Consider the following 14,291-nt stretch of genomic DNA (forward strand, 5'->3'; position numbering starts at 1 on the left):
ACAATGCATCCTGATTTTTTTTTTTATTTCTATTTTGGAGCCATAAAAAGTACTTCCCCGCCCCCCCCCCCCCCCCCCCCAGCATACACCAAAATAATAGTGGATGGCATGTGGGACAGTTGTCTGTAATGTAGAAGACAAAGTTGAAGTCTTCACCCTCCCACCTTCCCACATCCTGCACGAATGAGAACAAGTGATTGAAACCCACTGTTCATTTCAGTGTTAGACTTGGATTTTCATTTTATTTGTTTTTTTAACCAGTATTTCCACTGCGGACCCACAGAAGTAGGAAGTTTGAGACAGTCAGTGTGCTTGGTCATATAGAGCCAAAAACTAATTCATGACCAGAATCAGTGCAGTTTTTATAATTTTTATTTTGTTAAACTTACCTTACATTTTCTTTTTAGAGGTAGAAAGAACCGTACATTATTCCAATCTGTTCAACTTCATATACAATGATCTTTTTCCACTAGTTGCTAGGAGTATCAAACTCTCTTTGAAATAGTATGGAAACTTTATAATGGAGCCTAGCAGGATCAGGATAAATCTATTGCAACAGCTTCCTTCTTCAGAACTCTTTGTACATAGCAAATTAAAAAAAAAAAAAAAAAAACAAAACAACAGCAGCAAAAATCCAAGATATTTTGCCCTTCAGTAACTCTAAATCTCTGAAAACTTTGTCTGAGTTTTGAGAAAGAAATTCAGCCAGATTCGTATAATACCCAAACCCACTCTTTTTAATGTACATTACCAGTATAGATTCTTATGTAGTCCCATTCAATATCTCTTTACACAATGTTATATATTTTTATTTACATTTCCTTAACATGAAGAAAATTACCAAGATGACATTTTAATGCACAATATTTACCATAGAATACTGAAACAGAAGCATGTTACCTTAAGACGACCTTTGTTCTGTTGTCTAAAACAATTTTTCCATCCTTTTTGTTTGTGTAATGACAGCTGTATTCTCTAAGACCACAAATGCAGCAAAACTGCACATTTGTGTAGGAGTTTTCAGCATTAATTATTGATATGTTCCACCTCTTCCTTGGATGTCGCTGTCCTCTGCGCAGATTGGCCAAAATATATATAAAAGACCCGTTTCTGGCTATACTTCTGTCTAAAGGTAGAAAAACTTTTCATGGGAGCCTATAAATTCCATTAGATCCAAATGATAACGTGTTCCCAATATTTATCCACTTGTCAGAGAGCTAATAGATGACTGGCCAAGCCATGTCCACTCAATACTCTCTTGCCACATGCATGTCTTCTCTTATGTGGTATTCCTAAGAACCCAGTTAGATGGACTGGTTGTTCATATCCCATGAAAATAAACAGGAAAGTTTTCATGTCCATTTGTTGTTTTCAGGCTGCTTACAGATTCTGGCAGACATCACTGTGCCAATTCTGCTTGATTTGCCAGCATGAAAGCTTTACAATTTTTCATTTTAAATGAAAATTGAAAGTGTGCTGTAATTGCAAGAGACTTTGAGTGAAATCCTCTAATGCTTACTTGTTAATCCAGCATTTTATCCTGCCCCACCTCCTCTTCTTTTTCCGTCCTGAATGTTGAAGGTAAGGCATGCACCATAGGTGAGGAGGCCCCTCTTCACTTCCTCCATATAAATGGATACTGGGCAATTGTAGCATACAGGGGCACTACACAGCTCCTTTCCATCAAGAATGTGTCCCTACATAGTATCTGAAGCTGCAGGAGTTATCTGAAATACAGACATAAAGAATATATTTTCTATTATAATATATCAAGATTTCCTCCCTTTCACACAGATGATTTAATTATTGTTATTTCGTCATTATTTAGAATGAAACATCTGATTAGAGTAGTAGTAACCTGGGACCAAAATGAGCACTTTTCATCAATATGAATGAGTGGCTTTATTTATTTACTTACGTACTTCTTTCTAGCTGTTGTTGCAGAGATGCAGTGAACCAACTTTTTACTTTGGCTACTCTGGCTTTGTTTTTTCCTTGGTTTTATCTGTACTTTTTAGGCTTTGTGATATCTTTGATAGAAAAGAAGTACAGCAGCCTAAGCCTTAGGTGCCCAAGTAACCTTTCTGTGCTAGATAGTAACCACTAGAGGCCCTGAGTCCTAGTTCAACATTGCAGGGACCAGTTTAAAGTGGGAGTGATTTTCAGTCCAGTACATAAAATTTTGGAAACCACCTGACGCTCTTATGGCAGGTTTTCTGATATGGGCACGATTATTACAACAAGTGTTGTAGGTCCTCTGAGTTAAATGCAAAACCAAGAACTGTTTCTTGGACACTTGTGTGCATTTCTGTTACCAGCCTGGATTATTAGAAGGACGCACTGCAGGCCTTGACAACTTTGAGTATGCATTCAGTTTAAGGCGAGTTCTGAACTGATGTGGCAAGTTCCTAACTGAGGTGCCTGCACTCTCTTTTAGTCGTATCTTATGCATTGAAAACTCAATTGACGATGACCTTCAAGTATAGGATGCAATGCTGATGTACATGAGAACATAACTGATAAGGAAGTACTTGAGGGACGATAAATTGTGCAGTGCACTTTAATAAATGCTACTTTTTGTGCACACAGAGCTTACATAACTGAAAAATAAGAGCCTTGTCCAGGGATACTCCTGCAGGTAGTAAAAATCCTTCAAGAACTAGGAAATCTGAGTAGTGGAAACAGCGATAGAAATGGTGACATCCCTAGCATTAGCACACACAAGTTGTCTTCTTTTTGAACCATGCACTTTGCCAATGACAGGGGATGCAGTCTTAATAGAAAATGCCCTATCTTTTACCTCAGTATAAGTAGGTATCTTGGGGCATGCAGGATACTGTCATATGTCCCTGGGCATCTCCCATCCCCCTTCAGAGCTGGTAAATGACATTCACTACTCCTTTCTTGGAAATGTGCAAAAAGGATTTCCATAGATAGCCTTTGGAGAGTTCCTGTTTTCTCATGTGTGTAATAGGTTGGGTCAAGCAACAAAGAGGAGGGAGGAAAGAATAGGATTTAATTTTATATGCACTCTCCTGTCATCACCATTGGAAAAAAAAATGGATGAAAAGAGAAATTATGCAATACAAGTGATGTCAGTGTTAAATCAAATTAAGATCATATGTTTTTATGCAGCAGCTGTAAGCCTTTGGTTATGGGAGTGGTCATGATAATAGAGTACATTCCAAATGAATGTTAACAAATTGCTTGTGTGCGTGAATAACTAGTCATAAAAATAACAAAATTATCTACGGTATTTTAAGCCAACATAGTTTAAATGTATAACCTATAATTTATTTGCTTTTTGAGCATCTGAATTGTACTAAGAAAAGTTGTCATAGTGATAGTTTAAAGAAATAAAAATAGTACTAACTTGTATATCAGCATATCACTCAAACACTATGAAAGCAAAGGATACCATCTTAAGGTATTGATTAACAGAAATTCATAAAAGCACAGCCTCTTAAAATCTTTTAAATTATGGATAAGGAAATTCATATTGTGAATCAGGTAATATCCCTTTGGTTTTTGCACAGTGCCAAAATATAGTGATTTAAATGCAAGTTGTATCTTTTTAATTTGTAATTATTGAGTAGTTTCGAACAACTATAAGTAATGGTCAAAAACCTAGTCCCATTACAGCTAATTAAAGGAGAAATGTACAGGTGGGAAAACTTTAATTTTGTGTTTCATATGGTCATGGAGACTGAGAAAAAAAAAAGTGGAAATTCTTAGCATTGTATTTATTGGGTTTTATTTTCCTGTTTCACAGATTTTGAACACCTCTGTAAAAATCTTCACAGCACTTTGTGATTCTGCTGGCCTAGGCAGAGCATATGCAGCTATAGCCAAGATCCTGGTAAGGTAGGTTAGCACATCCTTGTCTGGCTGTCACTGCAGATTCATTCAACTGTGAAAGACTTAAATTGTTAGAGGTCTGTCGCTTCCCATTACTGACTGCTTAAATTTTAAGCAGTGCCCTTCTTGCAGTAAGTGACCCTTTCATCAAAAGTTATTTTAAACTCGTACACATTTTTTAAAGTGTATGATCCAAGCTTTTCTTTACCTGTAAACTATAATATGTCCTTTTTTTTCCCACATTTTGGGGGCTTTTTAATTTTTTTTTCCCCCACAAGTTTGGGAGGGACCTTACTGGAAAATAGAAACCCAGGCATGTTTTCCAGGTTAAAAAAGACAGAAAACCTTGAAGAATGTAGCAAGCTTCAGTAGGTGTCTCAATGTAATCTTTCTAAATGTAAGTTTCTATTTATTGCACTTACTTCTTCTGTGGAGGCATTTCTGGTTTGTGCATGTGTAATTAGATATAAATTTGTTGCAGATAAGATGCTTGTCTTCAATGCTTTTGTTTCAGCATCTGGCATTAAAATCTTCTTCCAGGTGAATTAGTTTGAACCTACTTCAACTTCTTACACAAATAATTTTGACATAAAGTAGTCTAATGCAATTATTATATGAAGTAGGAAAAGGAGATTAAAGTGAAGGTTGCAGCTTATCCTTGATTCATCCTACGTTTGGGGACTTCAGTGCATATGATGCATTATAGAGGTTGGCAAATTGTTTATGAAGGAGGACTTGTCACCAGATTTATTTCAGTGTGCGGAGCAAATTCTCCTGTTTGAGTTAGATGCCTTGCCTCTTGGCCTTTCAGAGCATATAGGGACCAGCCACAATCACAGTTCTCTTCAGGTCTCTGATACATAATTCATGGCTATTCATATTCTGAATATCCTAAATAAGCATATGGGATAAGATGTTTAAAAAGCCACAGAACAGTCTTAGAATACCAGGTCCCATTTTCAAAACTGTCTTAATCCTAACTGAGAAAGATTTAATTGCTGGGACACCAGCTGTTACAATGAGTGACTTTGCAATGAGTGCAAAGGTGTCTGAGCTTTCAGTAGCATTCATGGGTTCCTTGTATTCACAAAAAGCAGCAGTCTGGGTAGAGGGTGGCCTAAGATAGCCAAGAGGACATTCCTAGAAAACCATGTATATTAATTTTCTCTCTCTGTGATTTAGGCATTCTGGAATAAGAGCACATACATTTATTTACTCAGAAGTTACAGATTTGGAGATCCTTCTGAGGTCAGGTTTCTAAACCCTTCATCTGAAAGACTATGCCAATGCAAATTCTTTTCTTAAAAGCAGAGCTGAAGGAGTGGCTAGTGATTTTCTTCTGCGTCAAATCTGTACTCCACACCTTCTGGGAGTGTTCTCTAGCTATCTGGGAATAGACAGTCTCACTGCTTTCTGGTTGTTGCAAATTGAAAAAGAGGAAAACCAGTAGGTAAGGAGAAATGAGAGGGGAAACTAAGAGCAATAAGACTCCCCAGTTTAGTATTTAAGGCATGCTCCTAAGAGAGGAACATTCTGATTGATTCAAGTGAAGGAGGAACTCACTCTCATGTCTAGGATCAGGGATTTAACTGCTAATCTGTTGCACGGATAAAGACACAACCATAAACCCTTCCTCTGGAAAATGGCTGCTGTGGTATTTTTTTATAAAACCCATCTGGTAGTTATGCCCTGAGAGCATTAACCAAATTAAACACCTTACATATGTGCCTGCTTTGAAGAGCTTTAGGTACGTGATAGGCATAAACTGCTCAGCCCTGTAAAATATCATGATGATTCTCAGCACCTTTCAGCCATTTGAGAAACTTTTACGTAGAAAAGTCTCGGCACCTATGAATCGTAGAATCATAGAATCATAAAATAGTTTGGGTTGGAAGGGACATTTAAAGGTCATCTAGTCCAACCCCCTGCCGTGGGCAGGGACATCTTCAACTAGATCGGGTTGCTCAGAGCCCCGTCCAGCCTGACCTTGAATGTTTCCAGGGATGGGGCATCCACCACCTCTCTGGGCAACCTGTGCCAGTGCTTCACCACCCTCAGTGTCAAAAATTTCTTCCTTATATCTAGTCTGAATCTATCCCCCTTTAGTTTAAAGGCATTCCCCCTTGTCCTGTCGCAACAGGCCCTGCTAAAAAGTCTGTCCCTATCTTTCTTATAAGCCCCCTTTAAGTATTGAAACGCCACAATAAGGTCTCCCTGAAGCCTTCTCTTCTCCAGGCTGAACAACCCCAACTCTCTCAGCCTTTCTTCATAGGAGAGGTGTTCCATCCCCCTGATCATTTTTGTGACCCTCCTCTGGACCTGCTCCAACAGGTCCATGTCTTTCCTGTGCTGAGGACTCCAGAGCTGGACACAGTACTCCAGGTGGGGTCCCACCAGAGCAGAGTAGAGGGGCAGAATCACCTCCCTCGACCTGCTGGCCACGCTTCTTTTGATGCAGCCCAGGATACGATTGGCCTTCTGGGCTGCAAGCGCACATTGCTGGCTCATGTCCAGCTTTTCATCCAGCAGTACCCACAAGTCCTTCTCGGCAGGGCTGCTCTCAATCCCTTCATCCCCCAGCCTGTATTGATACTGGGGGTTGCCCCGACCCAGGTGCAGGACCTTGCACTTGGCCTTGTTGAACCTCATGAGGTTCACACGGGCCCGCTTCTTGAGCTTGTCCAGATATTGGTATTTCTTTGGAATATTGTTTCGGTTTTGTCTAAAGTTAATAAGCAATTTAAGAATATCATCCAGAGATCTGCCCCAAGGCTGGATAGTTATGAGTAGCAGGGTGTGTGGGATACTGTCTGGCATCCCGTCCCCCTGGCATGTCGACCACACCACTCAGCTTGGTGTCATCTGCAAACTGGCTGAGGGTGCACTCGATCCCACTATGTCATTGATGAAGATATTAAACAGTACTGGTCCCAATACGGACCCCTGAGGGACACCACTCGTCACTGATCTCCATCTGGACATTGAGCCATTGACCACTACCCTCTGGATGCGACCATCCAACCAATTCCTCATCCACTGAACAGTCCATCCATCAAATCCATATCTCTCCAATTTAGAGAGAAGGATGTTGTGGGGGACCGTGTCAAAGGCCTTACAGAAGCCCAGGTAGATGACATCCGTAGCTCTTCCCTTGTCCACTGATGTAGTTGCTCCATCATAGAAGGGCCACTAGGTTGGTCAGGCAGGATTTGCCCTTGGTGAAGCCATGCTGGTTGTCTCGATTCACCTCCCTGTCCTCTATGTGCCTTAGCATAGCTTCCAGGAGGATCTGTTCCGTGATCTTCCCAGGCACAGAGGTGAGGCTGACAGCTCAGTAGTTCCCAGGGTCCTCCCTTCTACCCTTTTTAAAAATGGGTGCAATGTTTCCCTTTTTCCAGTCACCAGGGACTTCACCTGATTGCCATGACTTTTCAGATATTACAGAGAGTGGCTTGGCCACTTCCCTCAGGACTGATTCCCTCAGGACTCTGGGATGCATCTCATCAGGTCCCATAGACTTACGTATGTTCAGGTTCCTCAGGTGGTCATGAACCTGATCTTCTCTTACAGTGGGAGGGACTTTGCTCCCCCAGTCCCTGCCTTGCAGTCCATCCACTCGAGAGGTGTGGGAAGAGAGGTTGCCAGTGAAGACTGAGGCAAAAAAGTTGTTGAGTACCTCAGCCTTCTCCTCGTCCGTTGTTACCAGTTTGCCAGTCCTGTTCATCGGGGGGGGGTACGCTTTCTTTGACCTTCCTTTTCTGCCTGACATACCTGTAGAAGCCCTTCTTATTATTCTTTGCGTCCCTTGCCAAGTTCGGCTCCAGCTGTGCCTTGGCCTTCCTGACCCCACCCCTACACAACCGGGCAGCATCCCTGTACTCTTCCCAGGATACCTGTCCCTGCTTCCACTGCCTGTGCATTTCCGTCTTGCCCTTTAGTTTGACCAGCAGGTCTCCACTCATCCATGCTGGTCTTTTGCCTTCCTCTCCTGATTTCTTACACCTGGGGATTGAGAGCTCTTGTGCTCTATGGAAAGTGTCCTTAAAGATCTGCCAGCTCTGTTCTGCTCGCTTGTCCCTGAGGGCAATTTCCCAGGGGGTCCTATTGACTAACTCCTTGAACAGCTGGAATTTTGCTTTCCTAAAATTCAGGGTCCTGACTTTACTCTTCACCTGACCCATATCCCTCAGGATTGCGAACTCCACCAGTGCACGATCACTGCAGCCCAGGCTGCCTCCAATCTTGACATTGCCGATTAGCTCACTTGTGTTGGTGACCATCAGGTCCAGTATCACATCCCCTCTGGTAGGGCTGTCTATTACCTGGCTTAAGAAGTTATCCTCGATGCACTCCAGGAGTCTCTTGGATTGCCTACAGCTCACTGTGCTACTTTTCCAGCAGGTGTCGGGGTGGTTGAAGTCCCCCAGCAGGACAAGAGCCTGTGAGTGTGATGCCTCCTGTAGCTGGAGTAAGAAGGCTTTGTCGATAGGCTCCCCTTGATTGGGTGGCCTGTAGTAGACACCAACCACAAGGTTCCCTTTGTTGCCTCAGTCTCTAATTCCTGCTCATGGCTATTCTTCAGAGACAGCTCTTCACACTGTATCCATTTCTTGAGGTAGAGGGCAGCCCCTCCTTCCTCGCTTGTCCCTTCTGAACAGCCTGTAGCCATCGATAGCCACACTCCAGTCATGGGATTTGGCCCACCAAGTTTCAGTAATGGCAACTAGAGTTTAATCAGAACTGAATTCTGATATTCAGTTGACCAAAAATTCAAAGGATCACAGTTCTGGATTTATGCTCCAAAACCTTAAAAAAACCTCAGGTCAGATGTATAAATCTGTTTGTATGTGTGTGCCTTATGTCTTCTTGAACGCTTGAACTCTATGACTGAGGGTCATAGAGACTTGGAAAGTTTCATCCACTGTCTTCATGGGGCAATTTTGTAAGGAGGTCTCACAGATGGGGAGATGCCATTCCATAAAACCCATTTATTCATTGTTTTAAGTAGAAATGGATAAATTCCATGATTACTTTTACTATATCATAAGCAGCAAGAATAGCTGAGTGGATCGTAAAGTATTTCTGACATGAGAAAATAGCATAAGCATGTTGTGGTTTAACCTCAGTCAGCAACTGAGTACCACACAGCCGCTCGCTCACTCCTCCCCCCCCTCCCCCGGTGGGATAGGGAGAGAATCAGAAGGGTAAAAGTCAGAAAACTTGTGAGTTGAGATAAAGACAGTTTAATAGGTAAAGCAAAAGCCGCACACACAAAGCAAAGCAAAGCAAGGAATTCATTTACTGCTTCCCATCAGCAGGCAGGTGTTCAGCCATCCCCAGGAAAGCAGCGCTCCATCACGCGTAACGGTTACTTGGGAAGACAAACGCCATCACTCCGAACGTCCCCCCCTTCCTCCTTCTTCCCCCAGCTTTATATGCTGAGCATGACGTCACATGGTATGGAATGTCCCTTTGGCCAGTTGGGGTCAGCTGTCCTGGCTGTGCCCCCTCCCAGCTTCTTGTGCACCTCCAGCCTTCTCAGTCGGTAGAGCATGGGAAGCTGAGAAGTCCTTGGCTAGTGTAAGCACTGCTTAGCAACAACTAAAACATTGGTGTGTTATCAACATTGTTCTCACCCTAAATCCAAAACACAGCACTGTACCAGCTACTAAGAAGGAAATTAACTCTATCCCTGCCGAACCCAGGACAAAGCAACATTTGAAATGGGTGTTGAGGGAGCTGGCCAAAGCAAGGCTGCTTTCGATTATCTTCGAAAGGTTGTGGCAACCAGGGGAGGTTCCTCAGGATGGGAAGGTTGCAGACATCACTTCTGTCTTCAAGAGAGAGAATCCAGGAAACTTCAGGCTCATCAGCTTCGCCTCGATCCCTGAGAAGCTGATGGAGCAAATAATCCCGGAAGCAATTTCCAAACATGTTAAGGACAAGAGGGTGATTGGATTTAAGACAGGGAAATCATGCTTCACCAACCTGATAGCCTTCTAGGCTAAGACGACTGGCCTGGTGGATGAAGGGAAGGCAGTGGATGTTGCTTCGCTCAATTTTAGCAAGGCTTCTGACACCGTCTCCCATAACATCTTCATACACAAGCTGATAAAGTATGGCTTAGATAAACAGGCAGTGAGGTAGACTGAAAACTGGCTGAGCTGCCAGCCTTCAAAGGATTGTAAGCAGCAGCATGAAGTCCAGTGGGAGGCCAGTCACTAGTGGTGTACTCGGGGATCAAAACTGGCACCGATACTGATCAATATCTTCATTAATGACCTGGATGGTGTGACCAAGCGTATCCTCAGCGTGTTTGCAGGCAATACAAAATTGAGGAAGAATGGTTGATGCACCAGGTAGGTGGTTGTGCTGCCATTCAGAGGAACCTCGGCAGGCTGGAGAAACGGGCCGATGGCAGTCTCATGAAGTTCAGGACCGGGAAATGCAAAGTCCTGCACCCGGGGGTGCATAACCCCAGGCACCGGCCCAGGCTGCGGGCTGACTGGATGGAAAGGAGATGGCAGAGAAGGACCTGGGATTCCTGGTGAACAACAAGTTGCCCATGAGACAGCAATGCACGCTCATGGCAAAGGCGACCAGCAGGATCCTGGGCTGCATTAGGCAGAGCATTGCGAGCAGGTTGAGGGAGGTGATCCTTTGCCCTCTACTCAGCACTGGCGAGGCCACCCCAGGAGCGCCGTGTCCCATTCTGGGCTCCCACGTACAAGAAAGAGAGGGACATAGTGGAGTGCATCCAGCGAAGGGCTGCAAAGATGACTAAAGGACTGGGAGCATCTGTCCTAGGAGGAGAGGCTGAGGGAGCTAGGACTGTTTAGACCACAGAAGAGAAGGCCTGGGGGGGGATCTTGTCAGTACCTCTTAGGCAGCAGTAAAGAAGAGGGAGCCAGGCTCTTCTCAGTGGTGTTCAGTGACAGGAGAAGAGGCAATGGGCACAAACTGAAATACATGAGATTCTATTTAAACACAAGAAGAAGAAAAGAATTACTGTGAGGGTGAATGCTTGAACAGTTTGTGGAGTCTCCATTCTTCAAAAGTCACTCAGAACTCCACTGGACATAGGCTTCCTCTTGCTGCTCTGAGCAAGGTGGATGGAGATTATCTCCAGAGATCCCTTCCAACCTTAACTATACTATGATTCTGTGATCTTTGTCTTAAGCAGTCCTTCTAGATAAATTCCCTTTTGCTATGTAATTCTCTCTAATAGAATGCTTTCTGTAACCCAGTATGATGGATATTTCAGACAAACCTACTTTTCGAAATTCGATAACAGAATTTTTCATTAACAAAATCATGCTGGTGCAGCTCTGCTGGTTCTTCCTTGGAGGAGGAAAGAGCATAGAAAAATGCTTTGAAAAGCCAATGTGAAGAGAGACATTAAAAAATACCTTGTAAGTTTCTGTTTACTCTCATACCAAACTTTTGGATATTTACTTGTCTGATGTGTAGCAAACAAGCAAATTTCTGGCAATCCTGTTCAGAAAATATTGGATAAATGCATGAATAATTACTGTTGGTGACAGAATCTCCATGCTCAGCTTGATCACTTTTTCTTTACTTGTATTTTTACCTGATCTAGGCTAGACTTGTGCAAATCGTTTTAAATTTGATGGATAATGTCTTTTCAAAGAAAAGATGACTGTTTCCCTAAAATAATGCATTATAAGCATAATGTCTGTGAGAATTTGCACTGATTGCCTTGTGACAGGTTGAAGAAAGTGGCTGAGCCCTCCCGAATCACTCAGAACTTATCTATGGCTTTGGAATTTTTTGTGAAATCTTTGCTGCGGATGTTTCCACAGACCACAGGAAACTGAAATTCTCTGTCATGTGCATTTAGGCATGTCATTTTCCAGGGAAAAATCTGACATAATAGCATCATGTTCTTGACTTATTCTGCCAGTGTCCACCATGGTAATGACTTCTTGTGGACACATGATTTATACATCCAATTCAATCACATGAGCAATCCTATAAAAGGTGCATATTTTCATAAAAGTCTAATGGGGTAAAAATCTCATAGGGCATTTTAGCATGAAACTGGAAAATGAGTTGCTGTAGATATGTATTCTCTTCTGCTGAAGTCATCATAACTGTTCTGTGGGATCATGAATGACTATATCTTTAGGAAATTACATTTTATGCATTTAGGAAGGTGATGTCTAAGGAGATAGAAAGTATATGGCTGTGTAAAATAACATGTAGATTTTTGAAGGAACTATAAAATATTAGCCCTTTGAGTAGGAAAGACCTGTTTATCATGTTATTGGGTCTTGTGCAGGATAAAGTGTTTCAGTAATCCTTCTAGCATACTTTAAATATCTCAAGCTGTAGTGCTTTTAAAAGTAGTTCATTTGAAAAATTGTTGAACTGTTCCAACCAATTGCTAGTTGGCATAAGTGAAGTTCTAACAGTGAGAAATATCTTTCTGATATGTATCAAATTGATTTCTGTTTGCCTGAAAGAGGTTATATGCCCTAGCAATTTTCATATTTTCTGTATGTGGAGCATAGGTTTTTATGTGAAATATAAAAAATGGCCAAAAATACATCAAAACATTTCTATTAATTCATGAAATTAAGAAAACCTTTTTACATTTTCTGCTGTCACTGATTCCATTTGCTTTATTACTTTCAGCCTCTAGCCCACAAACTTGGTGGCACAATCAACAAACCCCTTAGTGGCTGTTTCATCTCTGCTCTATTTGATTTCTCCACTCTGAGTAAATGATTAAGTTTTCATGCATTGGTTCAGCCAAAATCTATGTTCACTCAACCACATCCTTTATTGATTACTTCTACTGCAAACAGTAGGCCAAGTGTGATATACATAATTGGACAGTTGTCAGGGGATGTGGGTGTTAACAGTCCTGTTTTCCCAATTGGAAACTGGAATCACCTTGATACACAAATATTCTGCACTGTTTCATTCTAATTCCTTGGACCGAGGAGTCCTTTTCCTCAGAATATATGTTTTTAACTCTCAAAGGTCTGGTTGAATGGATTTAATGATTATACCATATAATATGCTCTTCAAGTTGCACCTGTGCACTGCATATAGAAAACTAGAAAAACTGGAATTAATATTTGTCTAACACTTTAACCTTGTCCTTTAACTTATATAAATAATATGCTGTATTTCTGTGGGGAAACATTTGATTTTCTCTTCTTAAGAAAAAAAATAGGTTTAAAAAAATGTGTTTCTAATTTGAAAATTTAGAATCCTTTTGACATTTGGCAAATGTTTACAGTACAGTATATTTAATATTCTCATGATATTAAAATACTTATATTAGGAAACTTTAGTAAATCCAGCTCTGCTTACTGACAACTAAGCTTTACAGTAGCATATGGTTGAACATTTCAAGCATGTTAGTTTGCAGTGTTTTAGCATCCTTTTGTAGCAATCTATCTCATGTCAGTCACATACAGATAATCACTGCAATATTGTAAATTCGCAGCCATGCTTTGCTGTGTTTCCTGTTCCGTGGCAGGCACTACCCTGTTATAATTACTCTGATATCATAAGACAGGGAATTGCAGACTTCTGCCAGACTTTGAAAGCACATATCCCTAATATAGTTTGTAATAAAAACCATAATGTAAATAAACCCCAGTCAGGCATTTGCTGCAGGAATATAACTTGAAGGTGTTTTTAAATGGTGAGAAAATAAATCACAATTCTTTATCACTTACAGGAACTTCTGTTTCTGTGAGTTTCTTAATTAAGACTAGATTTTCTGTCTTGCTTGATGGCTTGACATTTAGCATGCTACACTCCTACATTAGTGACTCAAGTTCATGGCTAATATTGAGGTCAGCTGCAGTAATGCTTCAGCCTTAAAGGGAAAAAGAGCGCAGTGCCTTACTCACAAGCAAACCCAAACGTCTATCTTATATCTTGTAATCATACTGCAGAGATATTATATTGTTAATATGACCAGCTTTATTAAAAAAAGGAAATCTGCAAATGTTATTGCCAAAGTACATTAGCCAATTTTCAACTTAGATTCAGCTGTGACCTCAGGTTGCTCTGATCTCACTGGGATTTGGGGGTGACACCTGCAATCCACAGTTTATAGGTTTGCCTGGGTGACTCCAGCAACCTTTGATGCACCCAGCCAAAATGCAGCATTACACTGAGGGAAATCTGTCATCCCCAGAACTAAGAGACAGCGCTGTTATGGAGCTGCTGCTGCACCACCAGGGTTCTAGAGCAAGAAATGGCAGCTCTGAATGACAGAGGCACAAAAAGTCCTACTGAAAAACTAGCCTTCTTACCTCCTTCCCCTATTTTGTCAGGATGCGAGGTCCGGATGTATTGAAAATGTTATCAGCGGCTCAGCAGAAAAAAATATTAAAATAATGGAAACTCTAAAACCCCTGTAAAATCATCAACTGCATTTTCATTCT

The 14,291-nt window shown here is 41.6% G+C and overlaps 1 protein-coding gene across 1 annotated transcript in view; it reads left to right on the plus strand.

Moving 5' to 3' along the window:
• TTC29 (tetratricopeptide repeat domain 29) overlaps nt 1–14,291 on the plus strand; it is a 133,657-nt gene that overhangs the window by 65,064 nt on the left and 54,302 nt on the right. Inside the window, exon 7 of the mRNA XM_076337661.1 lies at nt 3,773–3,864. Within this exon, the coding sequence (XP_076193776.1) occupies nt 3,773–3,864 (92 nt within the window). The remainder of the gene's footprint in view (nt 1–3,772; nt 3,865–14,291) is intronic.

This window comes from Aptenodytes patagonicus, chromosome 4, assembly GCF_965638725.1.
Source record: "Aptenodytes patagonicus chromosome 4, bAptPat1.pri.cur, whole genome shotgun sequence".
Lineage (NCBI taxonomy): Eukaryota > Metazoa > Chordata > Aves > Sphenisciformes > Spheniscidae > Aptenodytes > Aptenodytes patagonicus.